This window comes from Chlorocebus sabaeus, chromosome 23 (assembly GCF_047675955.1).
Source record: "Chlorocebus sabaeus isolate Y175 chromosome 23, mChlSab1.0.hap1, whole genome shotgun sequence".
Lineage (NCBI taxonomy): Eukaryota > Metazoa > Chordata > Mammalia > Primates > Cercopithecidae > Chlorocebus > Chlorocebus sabaeus.
This window is the reverse complement of record NC_132926.1, coordinates 23,417,783-23,433,242: the sequence shown is the minus strand read 5'-3', so window position 1 is coordinate 23,433,242 and position 15,460 is coordinate 23,417,783. Positions and strand designations below refer to the sequence as shown.

The 15,460-nt window shown below is 38.8% G+C and overlaps 1 protein-coding gene across 13 annotated transcripts in view; it reads right to left on the bottom strand.

Moving 5' to 3' along the window:
• The window catches only part of EBF1 (EBF transcription factor 1), a 405,899-nt gene that overhangs the window by 94,146 nt on the left and 296,293 nt on the right, over positions 1-15,460 (bottom strand). For 7 of the 13 annotated variants that reach the window (XM_008015161.3, XM_008015163.3, XM_038005447.2 and 4 more), the window contains exon 9: positions 7,569-7,699. In XM_008015161.3, the coding sequence (XP_008013352.1) occupies positions 7,569-7,699 (131 nt within the window). Of the gene's footprint in view, positions 1-7,568; positions 7,703-15,460 lie in introns of all 13 variants that reach the window. The other 6 variants (XM_008015160.3, XM_008015162.3, XM_038005445.2 and 3 more) reach the window with 1 other exon arrangement.

Sequence of the window (15,460 nt, the reverse complement as noted above, 5' to 3'; positions counted from 1 at the left end):
GCACACTGTAAATAGCTGAAAATGTCATCTTAAAGTCCTTTTTAACTATTTCATAATTATCAACATAGAAAACAGATTTCAAGTGCCTCAGTCATCAAAAATAAAAATGTAGACTAAGGTATCTTAGGAATAAAGTGAGCATGGCTGTAACTATGTAACTATATTAAAAAGGCCATTAGACCATTTTTATCTTTTTTTTTTTTTAATATGCTGGCTCATTTAGAAATGATTTCTCATAAAATTACTTGGGCTTGAAAGTTGTTCTTCAAAGTCATATTCAAAGTTTAATGCAACTAATCCAGACTGCTTTTAAATTTTTTAACAAATAAAGTTTATAATTTTGCATAAAGCACCTTCTATATAATAGACGGTCAATAAACACAGGTTAAATATAGGACATGAAACATTTAGAAAAAAATAGGTAACTATGAGTCATTTTAAATCCACGCATTTAATCAACTTTGAATTTAATTTACACATGGAAGCCTCAATATATGTAAAATAAATGGACACAACTATTTACATCGTATTACATTTCTATCATGACATTTTGAAAGAGGTAATATGTGACATAATGTCTTTCTCCATCTTAATTTTCTTTTTTATTTTAGAGGAGCTGTATCTCACATACAAGCTGGTATATATGTCTTTAGAGTGCTAGGGAAATCACGTATAAAATTTAGGAAGGTTTGGTAAATTTCTGAGTATGTTAAAAGCTCATGGAAATTTCATGAGAAAATCTGGTACAACCAAAAGCTGAATGGGGGTGAAGTTGGATGTCAAGAGAACTGGGCTCTGAGCCCAGCATTAAGTAGATAATATGCTCCCAGGACAAGTCACCCTACCACTGTGAAGTCTCTTTTTCCTCACAAAATAAGAAAGCTGTACTTGACTGAAAAAAGGTTTCTCAAGGCCCTTAAAATGTGGTGACTCTACATGCGGTTCAGTAAGAGTCAAGGCCGGGCAAAAAGGCCTGGGAAACTTCCAGCGGAATACATGTATGCATCTTAGTCATCCACTATTGAATATCACAGAGAAGCCAATCCTCTTGTTTATTGACAATCATTCCTCTGAGCTATGTGTACAAAGGAGAACGGAAAGTAGAGATAGATAGGATGAAAGAAATAAATCAAGGACTGCATTTACCACTTGATTTTCCAATTTTTTGACTTAAGTGGCAAAATTGCTTCTCAGCCCCTAAACCACCATTTACCCAACTATATTCACCCACAGGTCTCCCCCAGAGGTTTCTTTTGACTTCATTCCCTATGTCTGGGAATGTAGCTGAAGAAAGCATGCATCTGGATAAAGACAATGAGGAGAACCTGTGTGAGACTAATTGCTTCATACACGAGGAATCTTTGGTTTCTCCCATCTGAACTAAGTGGTACTGGCAATCTTTAAATATAGCTGCCCTGCAAAATCATATAGCATCTAATGCCAAGTGTGTACTGACTAAAACCAGATGCAAAATATGAGGGAAATTTTGTTCAAAGCCTTGCAGCTTTAAAGAATAATGGCTCTAAACATTCCTGGTCTAATCTGAATGATACTCTGCAAATATTTCAGGTGGTTTTCTCACATCTATCCCAGTCTAACCACTTTGTGATTGAATTTCATGACTTGGCTCCATTAACATGAAATCAAAATGCACTTCAGCCATCACCAATATATCTCCCTGTAAGGTGATCCTTGGGGGAGAAAAAAAAAAAAAAAGAGTTCTGCCTTCACAAAAGTTTGGGACATGCTGAATACTGCATCTAAGTATTTGCAGTGCATACTAGTACCTCAAACGTTGTGCAAAGCCCTAGAAGAAAGACCAGTAGAATTTGTTTGACTCAACGTTCCCCAAACTTACCAGGAAAAATCTCCCTCTCTCATCTCCTAAGGGGTATCTATTAATATCCTGAAGAACTAGTCTTCCATAGCACTATCTAGAAGATGAATTTGGCCAACATTGTGGCATAAGTCTCTGATTTATATCAGATACCAAAATCTGAAGCATAGAGAGTAAAAATATTGACTAAAGACATATCAATAGGGAGATCCAGTTTCGTGGCCAATTAAATTGTTTTGATGAAGTTCAAAGAATCCTTTTGCAAATAAACATCACATCTGTGTATTGTAAGTGTACTCTGAAAGAAAAGAACAATAGTGGAAGAAAAGGAGCAGTTTCCACATGCCACCACTGTCCCCTTCTGACTGTGGGGGGATTCTCAGGGGAATAAACTCTAGTTAAAAGGAATCACTAGGCTGGGTGCGGTGGCTCATGCCTGTAATCCTAGCATTTCGGGAGGCCGAGGTGGGCGGATCACGATGTCAGGAGTTTGAGACCAGCCTGGCCAACATGGTGAAATCCCGTTTCTACTAAAAATACAAAAATTAGCTGGGTGTGGTGGCACGCGCCTGTAGTCCCAGCTACATGGGAGGCTGAGGCAGGAGAATTGCTTGAACCTGGAAGGTGGAGGTTGCAGTGAGCTGAGACCATGCCACTGCACTCCAGCCTGAGCAACAGAGCAAGATTCCCTCTCAAAAAAAAAAAAGGAATCACTAGAATTGTAGCACTGATTTCAAAGAGGATATAGACTAAGCCCTTCATTTTCAGATGAGAAACTGAGGTCCAGCGACCAACAATGACCTAAATCTAGATCCACTGATTGGGCAATGGAAGGACCATCAATACCCAAGTCTCTCAACTGGTTGCTTCTCCACTGCTAACCCATGCAGTCTCAACACTTGCCTGGAATATTATTCTCTGCTCCCCACTAAACCCACCATTGTACTTTTTTTTTTAATTGACAGCTTAAATACTTTAAGTTGTATAAATTCTGTGATAAAATAAAAGGGTCATGAGAGCCTAACGTACCTAGCACAGAGCTGCATCCATACATAAGAGGAACTTGATTGGTCATTCAAACAATCTACTTCTGACTACACCACTCTCTGCCTTCTAGAGCTTTGCCTGGAATTGTAAACTACCAATTTAATACTAGATTATATAAATATATTATGTAACTCTCTAATTTGCTTCATGGAAGCAAGTCATCTTTCCAAATAAAACACCAGATCCCACAAAGCCCGACTTTAATTACCTATGGTACCTATCCCACTGCTAGACACCCAGCAGGCAAGCCAACCAGTGCTCACTGTTTAGAAACTGGAGGAATTCAGAGGAGATATTAAAATAACAATTAGTTCTACAAACCAGAAGCAGGAGCCCCTCCCTGCTCCAAATCACTTGTTGGTAGAAAGGCAAAACAATCAAGCACGGCTCTGGTCAAGAAAAAATTCTCAACCCACATTAAACATTATCATACATCAACCCCGCTAGTTTTCCTAGATTTGTATATAAAACACTAAAACAATTTTTTCAAAGACTTTTAGAGTAGGACAGGGCAAGGAGCACAAGAATAATAGTAAAATAATTTACTTTCTAAAAGGAGAGGAGAAAGGGCAAGAACAATAAAAAAAGAGGAAGGGGGCAAATCAAATTCACAAGAAAGCCATGTGAACTTGGAGGCTCGCAGAAGGCAGAGCTGAATTCTGGAGCAACGAAGTGCCCCTTTCTTCTTCCCACCCCTCAGGGGGCGATCCATGAGTTAAACTGAACTACTCATTTGCAGAAGACTGGGTTGTTAGGGGAAGAGCACAGATTAGACTAAATTAAGCCAGCCTGATTTTCTCTGGCTCTTTAAAAAATTCTTTAGCTAAAAAAAGACTCTAAATAATGGCATTAGCTGCTAATCTAAAATGTTATCTACTTGTCCTAGACTGGCGGCCTGCTTCCTGGGTGTGTTGGGCTATACAGCAAGGAAATGCAGAAGTGATAAAAGTCTACTTAAAATTAGAAGGCCTGGATCTTAGAGATGGCATAAACCTCAAGATCATGTGGTCTGGGGCAAAGACTTTGGATGGACAGGGATCCAGCTCTAAAGATGAGGCTAAACAGGTTAATTGTCTTGCCCTAGCACAGGCATGTATCCTTTACTTCATAAAGATAAATTCTACCTAGAATCCGGTGGCACCAATCACAAACATATACAACTGGAAGATGAAGGGAAGCCCTCTTACCTCTCTGAGTCTGTACATGCCAATTCTACCTGACCTTGGAAGGTAACAGCAACTGTTAAGGCACCCCCAGCACAAGACATCATGGCAATGTGAGCCTATCACCCTGATCTGATAACACCCTAGGATAAAAATGGTGGTATAGGCTAAATTATGGAAGGTTAAGAAGGTAAACCCTGGGGTTGGACTGTTTGGGTTCAAGTCCCATCTCTCTACCACTTGATAACTGAACCACTTATTTAACTTCCCCAAGCTTCAATTTCCTCATCATGAGAGGAATGATCAGATGAGAACAACATCATACACAATGGTGAGAATCCCACAAGGGCACTACCAAACATTTATCATACTGCCTGGCAGGAACTTAGTGCTCAGTGAATGAATGTTAGCTAATGTTAGTCACACTCTGCATTTTCTATAGCTTTTTCTTAGATGTCCTCTGATCAAATTCTGATTCTATACAATGCAGGCCTTGACAAATGGCCTCAAACTTGGTTAATATTTTTCTGCTTCTACAAAAATAAAAGGCACTCATGTAATTTTATTCTATTAAAAACAACCATCATCACTACTACAATTACTATTACTACTTTCTACTACTATACCACCTGGCTGATGAAACCTCTTTTTTTTTTTTTTTCTTTCTTTCCTCTTTCTGTCATACTTCCCTCTCTCAAGATTGCATATGCTCTCTTATTAACTAGGACTTTTCCTTCCTTCGTAAAAACAATACAGTATAGTTCAAATCCAATCTCTAGTCCTATCTGGCTGTGTAACCTTGGGCAAGCTTTTTAAACTCTCTGAAACTCAGTTTACTCATATGCAAAATTAGAATAACAGGAGTATTGAATACAAGGCTATTGTGAGGCTTAAAGCAATACCCATAAAGTGCCTACACATGATGAACCCTTAGCAAGTATGAGCTATTTCTCAATTCTCACATTATACAATGGATTTCTTGATTTGGGGCAGTATCAAATTCTCTCCCTGAATGAAAAGGCAGAGAAAATTGTGTGTGCCAAGTAGTCTGTATGAAAACCTAAATATAGAAATAGTTTAGAATATTACAAAAAAAGGTTCACTTCCACAAGGCTCATTAGTCTGAACATAGGACAGTCATGATAACAGCCCAATTTTAAAGTCCACACCCAGGTACCCAACTGCTAATGCAGTTGCATTTGCTTGTTTTAAAAGAATATCTGCACAAATATTTTGGGAAACAGTTTGCACCAGGACAGGGTCATAGTTGTTTTACGACATAGCTACAACCAAGAGAAGTCTGAAAGCAGGGGCCAGACAATGAAGGAGTATGCATCCTCCACCCTCAGCTCCTGGCTGGCGGACCCCCCTGACTCCTGGGACAGAGTGAAGAGGGGCTCCTGGCACACACAAGGCAGTGGCACTGGAGGGACAGAGGAGGGAGAAGGACAAAGGTATTGCATTAATGGTTTTTCCTTCCCATGACTTTCATCAATTTTGTTATATAGAAACAGATCCTTTAAAGCAATTTGAATAAATCCAAGTTACATGCTAACCTCCCTTTGCTGTTCTCAAAACAGGTCAAGAAAGTAGGAAAGTGAGAAAAAACAGAGGGACCTTGATTAAGCGCAAGGCAGAGACGCAAATGAATGATTTCCTGATGTGTTCTTATTCCATATTCAACGGAGTACACTTGGGTTAAGAAGGCACAAGGTTTTACAGGAAGCTTCAGACCAAACCACCTTCTTCTCACAGGGTCAGTAATATTTAATGCCAATTTTGAGCTCCGCTTTGACTGCAATGACATGAAGCAAGGAGTCCATATTATATTTACTCTTCCCATCTCCCAACTTCCGAGATAAGCAACAGAAAGAAAGATGGGAAAGGTGGAAGACACAGCCCACAAGACCTGGGACAAGCTGTCCTCGTGAGACTACTGTCTCCAGCAGGATGAAGACACCAGGCTGGCAGCAGCAAAACTTGCCATGAATTTGATGCTTCTAATTTACAACCCAACAGTTTCAACAAAAAATGGATTACAGGGGACAAGGGGAACTTAGTCCACCTTTCATACCTGGAATATTCCAACTTGCCTAACAATTAGTTGGGTGGGCTGGGAAGTTCATCTCTGATTTGGCTTTATGAGAACTTTGATTCTATGACCAAATGCATACCCCTTGTTTGCTGCATAGAAAATACCAAGGCAGTAGCAGACGAGCTAACAAGGGGTTTGTCTGAGTGGGTTACAGGCAGTAAGCAGTATACACAGAAGGCTTACAAAGAAGAACAGTCTCTGTTGTAGAAAGACAAACACACCCAACTATCACAGTCTTAACTTTCTGCTCATCTGTATGGCCCCTCTAGAGAGAAAACAACACAAAGAAAATATCTAGATGGGTTAAACCAGTGTCATGGGAGCACAGCTAGAAATGGAAATCTTTGTGTGGCCATATACAAATCAGTTACATTCTATAGGCTTTGGGCAGCTGCTCTCTGGCTATGAGACAAATATGTCTCGAAGTCTCAGTATCCTTATCAAGAAAAGAAATATGCTAAGAGTATCTACTCGTAGTATAGAAAGAAGAGTGCAATGATCTATCTCAAGGTTTAGCACATTGCCTAGTATATGGTAAGTCTCAGTAAGTTAGGATAACTACATGCTTACAAAGCAAATGGGATGAATGAACCCTATGGTACCTTGTAGCCCTAACATTGTTTTTATTCTAAACTTTGGTGAAGTGAAAGAGGGTGCTTGGAGCATGCTGGCCAAGAAACTGGGGCTCAGAACTGAGAACACAATGGCAGATTTGCCATGGCATCTATATAACAGGATGCACATGTTTTGTAATCTTGAGCTGATGCTGATGGTTGCCAGACAAGTCAACTGGTAGGTTAAAAGAACAATCACAGTGCTTGGACAGAACTGCACAATTAGAACTTAGTCATTTTTAAGGGGTTGCAGTCACACACAGAGATGCTTGAGAGTTGTAAATTCCTAGAGCTAGAAAAAACCCTTGGTGGTTCTAGGTTCTCCCAGCAAATCACTCTCTCTGGTGAATAATCATTGAATAAGTCAAGAACCACCTTCACCTGGATTATGCTGCCATTGAATGATGTTCCTCGAAGATCAGGCTACAGTACTCTTTCTACAAAATAGCCACAGATTACACCCTTGCTAAAGTGTGAATAGGCTTTTTCTATACATCTTGTGACTTTGCATCTCCTCTTCAATTTCCAGCATACAATAGGACCTCCACACCATGGCAAGCCCAAGAAGACAAATTTCTAAACAGAAGCTCTCCCATTGCTTATGGGCCAAAGAATGGAAGTCATTCAAGTAGTAACTGTTGCCTCCTGGTAAACCCAAACCATCTCTTCCAGTTTCCCCAAATTCTGTAGACTGAAGCTGGCCCACCCAGAGAGGCACCACTAAAGTCTACACATTCTATTAGAAATTCAAGCATAGACAGTATCTTCAAGTAGATCAAGCTATTAGATATTAATGTTCAGACAACACCTACCTCACTCCAGACCAGCATGGTACCGAATATGACCTGTAACCCATCAAAGAAATTGTCCCCTATGATGATCACAGTCGCGCCTCCCGTCGTCCATCCTTCACTCGGGCTGATGGCTTTGATACAGGGAGTAGCTGCTTTTCAACACACATGAAAAAGAGAAGGAGTCTGCTGTTAGAACCAAACTTTAATGATGAAGACTTGAGAAAAAGGAAAAAAAAAATCTTTTATCTTTTCACTAACAGAAAGTCCCTCAAGATCTCAGCATTTCCTAGCCACATTAGGACCTGAAACTTCAGGGTGCAACTTCAGTTTTTAAAAGCATTCTTTTCATTGTTTCTATTCAGATACATATATTTTACCCAAATCTTTATCAAACCTGAAACTTTATTAAAACACAAAGCAAATTTTAGTTTGTGAATTGCTAAGGATTTTTTTTTATTAAAAATGGGTGACTTTCTGGAATATATTGGAAACCTTACAGAATTGCTTCATAGTTAAATATACCTCCTGAAAAGAAAACTTACATTTTTTTAGATAAACATTACCATCCAATAGGAAGCTAAGAAAGAGCGGAGCCTGGAGCAGGAAATGATTCTTGCTCCACGCCTTCTGTCTGAAACACTAACATTGCAACATGTCTCATTAAAAATCATTAAGATTTTTTTTCAAATAAATGTCATAGATCCCATTTTACAGATGCGAAGAATGCAGGTCACTCGGGGTGAATTATGTAACCAAAAGCTGAGTCAGGGCTCAACCGCAGAGTTTTCCATGACCTTTGCTTTGCTGTCTTTCCCAGGCATAAAACCCTAGAATTGACTTTTTCAAAATTTCATATCTCTTTTCTTTCCATTATAAATGGCCCTTGGAGATGGGAAATAATTTGCAAATACTGTGATTCCAAATAGACTGGAGGTGGTTTGTTTAATGAGCATGGCATACTTTCAACAGAATTGCTGGGCATAAATGTCATTGTTGGATGGTTTTTAAAATCTCTCAGAGAGCACCTCCGTGCCACTGAGGACTTTTAACTCTACAATGTCATGCTCCTGTTCTCATGATTATTTTTATGAACAACAAGAAAGCAAAATCCTAAAGTAAGGGAGATACTGTTCAAGGAGAGAAAATAGGACCTTCATCTTTAATAAAAAAATTTATTAAGTATCCAAGACTGACTTTCCGAGCATTGAAGCCAATGAGAGCACTAGTTAATTTTAACGGGAAAAAAACTGGCAAAAAAATATTTGGACTTTGTCAAGTTTGGCAAAATGTCACGCTTTAACTTTTGCAAGAAGGAAAGAAAATATTAAGTCCAGCCCGGTGGGACCATTGCTCACGTGCCACCACACAAACAAATAGAATGGGTTTGATTTTGATTCAAATTAATCTTAAAAATTTGCACAGAGAAATTTGGAAATATCCAAACTAAACATTTCATGTTGGCTGAACTCACAGCTATGCATTTACAACTAAAACTGGGCAGTTCAGATGACTTTTCTCTCCTCTACTTTCTCCCAAAAACAAAATAATTAATCAAGAAGATGTAAATGATTCACGACTTGACTTGACATTTCTTGTCTGATTTTTTAACATACATAGAGGTTGTGATCAGTGTTCCACAAGCATAGGGCTTTTTCTTAAACAAAAGTGACCTTTAAAAGTAAAAAATGTTTAAATCCATAATTAAGTACTCCCAAACTAGTGATAGAATATGATGTATGATTTGAAGCAAGTTACAAGAGAAATAAACTATATTTAACAACTAAAGTTCTAAAAATATATGCAGTTTGGAAACATTTTGTTAATGTCCCCAAATATCAATTCTTAATTTATAACTCAATCTACTTAGTTGCTGGAATGGAGTACAAAAGGTGTTACAATATCCCTAGTACTTCTGAGAAGAAGAGGATATTGGTTTAACTGAATTGGTCTTGAGAGTCCTGCCTGAGTCAAAGTATGGAATCCAATGGGGTCATTAATTGCTGACCCTGAGATTACCCACACAGATTGCAAAATGGTCTTAGTGTTTATTATCAGTTTTAGCTTTGGAATTTCTGGGTTTTTTTTTAATCACACATGCATATTTCTTTAGCTAAATATGGTCTCCTGCAGGCTTTCTCATCATTGCACAAACGGAGGTGGAAGGGGGTATTTCTGCATCTTTGAGAAACCCTCCTACAGGAAAGGCCTTAAAATAGCATGACCAAGACCTGCTAGTTTTGAACTTGACCCCTTCCCTCTTTTTTCCACTTGTTATACGTAGGATACAGAAGTCACATGGGTGTACATGCATGTGTGTGTATGTGCTTTCAAACACTTCCCAAGGAAAGTTGCAATGTTTTCAAATACTGTGAGCAATTTTCCAGAAGCAAAGCTATATGTCAATGCCTCAGAGGCAAGAAAGAGCATCAAGCTTCCAGAGATAACCAGGTGAGGAAACAATATTTGACACCGTCTTCTCAGTTTTAGAGAAATAAAGCCTTGAGGGAAGTACCCCAGGAAGAATGACACACCCCTCAGTCCATCCTACCTCTATACTCAGCACTGTCCACCATCCCTGCTTTGAGACTATATGCTATTCTTAGAGCAGGTAAGTCATTCAGACCTTTCTACGTTTAGACCTCTAAGGGTTCCAAAACTCCTCCTATACATTTGTTATAAATGTTAGTCTTGAGCGGAAGCTCTGTGGCACCTCCCCACTGATGAATTTGAAAAAACATGTAAAGGAATCATGAGCTATCCCAGAGAGAGAGGATGAGGAGGGGAAACTGGTAGCATTTAGTAACTGGAGGTCAAACCAGGTGTAGTGGCTCACACCTATAAACCCAGCACTTTGGGAGGCCAAGGTGAGAGGATCTCTTGTGACCAAGAGTTCAAGACTGGCCCAGGCAACACAGTAAGACTATATCTATGAAAGGTTTTTTAAAAACTAGCTAGGTGCAAGCCTGTCATCCTAGCTCCTGGGGAGGCTGAGGCAGAAGGATTGCTTGAGCCCAGGAATTCAAGGTTGCAGTGAGCTATGATTGCACCACTGTACTCCAACCTGGGTGACAGAGCAAGACTCTGTCTCTTAAAAAAAATTAAATAAATAAATAAAAGAATGCTAAGTATCCAACAATGCATGAATGCATGGGATAGTCCCCATAAATGAAGAACCCCAAAATGTCAATAATTCAACGTAGAAAACACTGTGACCAGGAAAAAGAGAATCAGGCCCAAGAGCTATTGTTAAGAATTCACAGACTCATGTAGACCAAGGCAAGACATACAAATGAATGCAGCAGCTCAGGCTGTCAGAACAAGCATGAGACGAATGGCCACTGACCTTCAACATCTATAATGCAATGGGAAGTGCTGGTGAATTGCACATGCCCCAGGGAAAGGTGGCAGCACTGCTCAGCTTCAGCCTTTGGTGGCCCCATAAAAATGCAGGCCTAGCGTCGTCTGGGTCTCTGGTGATCTTTCCAAAGAAGCAAGGAAGCCACATTTTCATATCAAATTTTTCAATCTTTAAATGTTGGAAACGAATTCAGTATTTTTTTAATGCGTAGGCCAAACAAAATGTTTGTGGGCTGGCTTTAACTCACGGGCTGCTATTTTACATTGTAACCCTACTCATGACACACCTGCCAGGCTAAAAGCAGACCTGGAAATACTTGCAACTGTGGCTAAAACTATAGGTACCCAAATGTTCACTGCAGTATTGACAGCAAAAAATTCAGATGTCTAGGTGCTCCCAATAGGGGAGTGGTTAAAGAAATTATGGTATATTCATACTATAGAATACTAGGAGTGTCATTAAAATCCACAAAACAATTCTATAAACTGATATGGAAAGATTTCAGAACAGGTTAGCAAGTGAAAAAAAAAACAATTTGCAAACTAAAGAACAGTGTAATTAAGTTTATTTTAAAATAATATATATGAACCTGTGTATGCACTCGTATGTGTATGCATGCAGTTATATGTGAACAGGTATGATGGACAAAGGTCTGGAAGGAAGGATATACATAACTTTCCCCAGAGGGTCCTTATAAAAAGGACTAGACTGCGGTTGACAGAAAAGGAGGACTATTAACATTTATTCCCTATATATCTGTATGATTTAAATGGTTTCAATGTGTACAAATTAAGGTACTATGTAATAATAAAAAAATTAAGTAGCAGCAGAACATTTAATTCTATGAGAGAGAACAGTTGTACTTTTTAGAGCAAAATTACATTTTAAAAAAGCAAAATAAAACAAACAAAACAGCTGTGCTGACCCTGAGCCTCCTCTTCTCTCCTCATTTTGGATATGTTTTCTCTGAGAAAGCTCAGACAACATCCAAAGCAGCCAAGGACTTGTTCCTTACGTTTGGGATACCCGGAGAGAAACAGAGAGAAGACAGGGGAAAATCACTTTTAATAGTCACAGTGGATGGATTCAGTGGAATTTGACTGTGAAAAGATTTATGAAAGAGTTCAATTCAGCACAGGCATGTGATAATCAATACAACTCTATCTCCAAGAAAATATTATGGAATGTGGGGGCGATATTTGAATAGAAAACCACTTTTACCAGCACATTTTTGATTTAATTAATACAAGATTCTTTCTTCCTCCCCAATGAATTTTCACAATCTTAAGTATCCGCAAGGCCAGTGAGCCAATTTCTGGTTTTAAAACTCATTAAAAATAAAAGTTTAGGGTTGGGGGTGAGGTTTGCCTCTTTTTTTAAATCCCTTCCCCCACCCCTCACCAGCCACGAAAGTAGAGGAGATTTTCCTTCCTTCAAACTATGACAATAACATGATTACCCTACCACAGTTTAGCATAATGGCTCTGAAATGCTCATGGCACATTGCAGAGTTAAAGTGGAAATTATTAGGTAGCTCTTCTTTGTTATAATAATGATCACTCCACAAATAAAAGCTCTTCTCCCAAAGGTACTGCAAGGCACAAAATGCTAATTCTGAAGATTATGTGTGTGCTTTTATTAAATATTACTATGCCCTGCCTGTTTGAGGGCTTCTCTGCTCTGATTGTTTTATGAGTACCATGTTAATGTCATTCCCATCTTGCTAGCAGCAGGCACACATTTTAGCGTTTGTATGAGAGTTGATCAAAGGCCACGTGCTGGGGGAATTGCTGAGAAAACACGGACAAGCGATAAAAATCTAACAGATTAATTGGTTTAAATTTCATTTCAGGGTGTTGAACTTTGGCTCAGGACTCTAATACTACACCATGAGTCAGGGCCTAATTACCAGATTTCCAATTTGCTTCTTGAACAATGGTCGTGGTGAGAAGGAAAAGAGAGGGAAGAATAAAAAAAGAAAGAAAGAAAGAAAGAAATCGTTCAGCTCTAGTACGTATTTAACAACGTGCTATGTGCAGACAATTGCACCAGAGGACATTTGCTATCACCTGCTCTATCTCCTGAGCATTTATATTTCCTTCGAATAGCCACAGAAGGCAGAAGAAATCACAGATGCCCTCGGTAGTTTAAAATTTCCTGATTTACAGAATAAGTGTTACATGATTCAAGTGCCTGCACACTTGCACTGGGAGCATCAGTCTCTTTATTAGCAAGGTGAATTTATAAGCTGGAATCGCACTTCAGCCTCCAATAGAAATGATCTATTTCATTGATAGAAAGCAAGGGCCAGGAGAGCCATGTTTACCTCGGGGTTTATGGGTGGCCTTGGGAATAAGGGTTAATTGAGCTCAGAGGTGCCTGCCCATTGAGGTGAATTAGTGGTGTGTGCAGCTATCAGCAGGGCCCTAGGGCTGCTCTTATTTTTCCTTCTGAAATCTCTCTGTGCTGTGATCAATACCTCACTTGTTTGGGGTAGCCATATAGATGACCCAGGTTCAGCATTTATCATATCTTATCCCCAAAATGAGGCTTTTGTGACAATCAATGTGACATTATGAAAGACTAATTCAAGATATATTGTTTGGCTTTTTTCTCCATTCCTGTATCTGAATACACTGGAGAAACAACACTCCATCAGTTGATAAAACGTGCAAATTTAGAAATGTTCTAAACTAAATCTAAATCTCAAGGTGATATAAGGTTCTTTTCCATTCCCATTACATATGGCGTATGAAAACGTACATACTGTCCTTTTCCAGAATTCTGTTAACCAGAACTCTCTATTAATGAGCATTTCTACAAAGCAGACCACTGACGCTTACGATGGAGGTGAAAATGTTGGCATTCGCCTTTACTGGCTTCTGAGTAAAGACAGAAATGGGAAATTATGTTAAGTTGATTTTAACATTTGGAGTATGACTATATTTGAAAATGGGCAAAAGCTCCAGTTGTTCAAATTCCACATCTAGCACTCACTGCAGCCTCAAAACAGTCTCTTACCTTCTTTAAGTTGTAGTTTCCATATGGGCACTCACCTCATAGAATTCCAGCAAAATACACAGAAAATGCCTACTTGTGTTTTGTTGTTTTACTGTGCACCACATAGTATTCTAGTTGCTGTTGTAATAATTATTATCATCAGCTCCCCATTAACCAGAGTTTATTTATGAGAATACCCTATACTCTCATCAGTTCAGATTATGTAGTTTATTGTAAGACTTTCCTAAGAACTCCCAGTTCAGCTGCTTGCTAACATATCCAGCTAAATGTACTGAGTAGGTGGAACTGGCAACAGTCCCTCCAAAGTAGAATGTTTTTTTAAGGATCTCATTTGCCTGGAATGAATATTAATGGGAAATTTTTCAGAAATGAGGAATTGACTTTAATGTTATTGTCCCAAATTTTTGAGACTTGGCAGAAAACGTAAAACCCATGAGCTTAGCTCATTTCTACGGGATACTTGTGACCTCGTAAAACTCAGGCTTTCCTCCCTTTTATCTCCTTAATTTTGGTGATGTTGTACTTGGGAGAAACTGTTTGAAAGACTATTGAGGGCACAAAATATTCCACTTGAAGTCAGTGCACAGATCTGAATGCTTGTTTTTGCTGGTGTGTGTGTCTGTGTTTTTTGTTTTTGGTTTTGGTTTTGGTTTTTTTTGAGTGAATGATGACCTTCCTGCTCACAGCTCCTTAGCACTACAACCTGCCTTCTTGATGCCTTCTTTGATCCTGAAACTAACAGCTACTGGACAGAAGGGGACAAACAGAAGGTTTTCTTCCAGCTGGAAGACTGGACCTCTGTATTTTCACCATGCACAGGAGGCAAATCTATTCTTTGTTTATCCATTCTCCAACTGCATGCTTTAGAAATCAGAAGCAGTTAGAATGCCTGACCTGAACTCTGATACCAGAGTATACAAACTTCACTTTCAGAATGCTAACTCCAAATAAATAAACTCAACCAATAAACAAACAAACAAATTTGACAGCTTCCTCACGCTAGGTGTAGCTGTCTTTATAACACTTATGCTGTTGCTTTAACTTGTGTTACTGGGGATTTGTTTCTGCCTTTATTTTCTTCAGTAATTGCATTATGTAGTTAAGCATTTTATTGTTTATTAGGGTTTTTATTTCATTTTGTTATTTGTCTGCACTTATTGCCCTGTCCACTAGCAAATCTAGATAATACTTGGCAAAGATTCATGTATTATATATGAAAAAGAGTCGTGTGTGTGTGTGTGATGTTTGTCACTTTAAGGAGAAATGTAACCCATGATATAGAGATTTCTCCATACTAGATGCAATTAAACCTATTAAATATTAAATGAGGAGATTGAGAATTTCAAGTGTTTTTCATCCTTTATTCCAAAGTGACTTCATTTGGCAAGAATGCCCTTTGCTTTGACAGTATTAATGGCTCTCACAGAAAAGAAGAAAAGGAAGAATTCACAGGCACTATTTGGAAATGTAGCTCCAACGTCCATCTACATTAAGGCAGTGTTAGCTTAGTGGTAAATATCTAGATGTACCT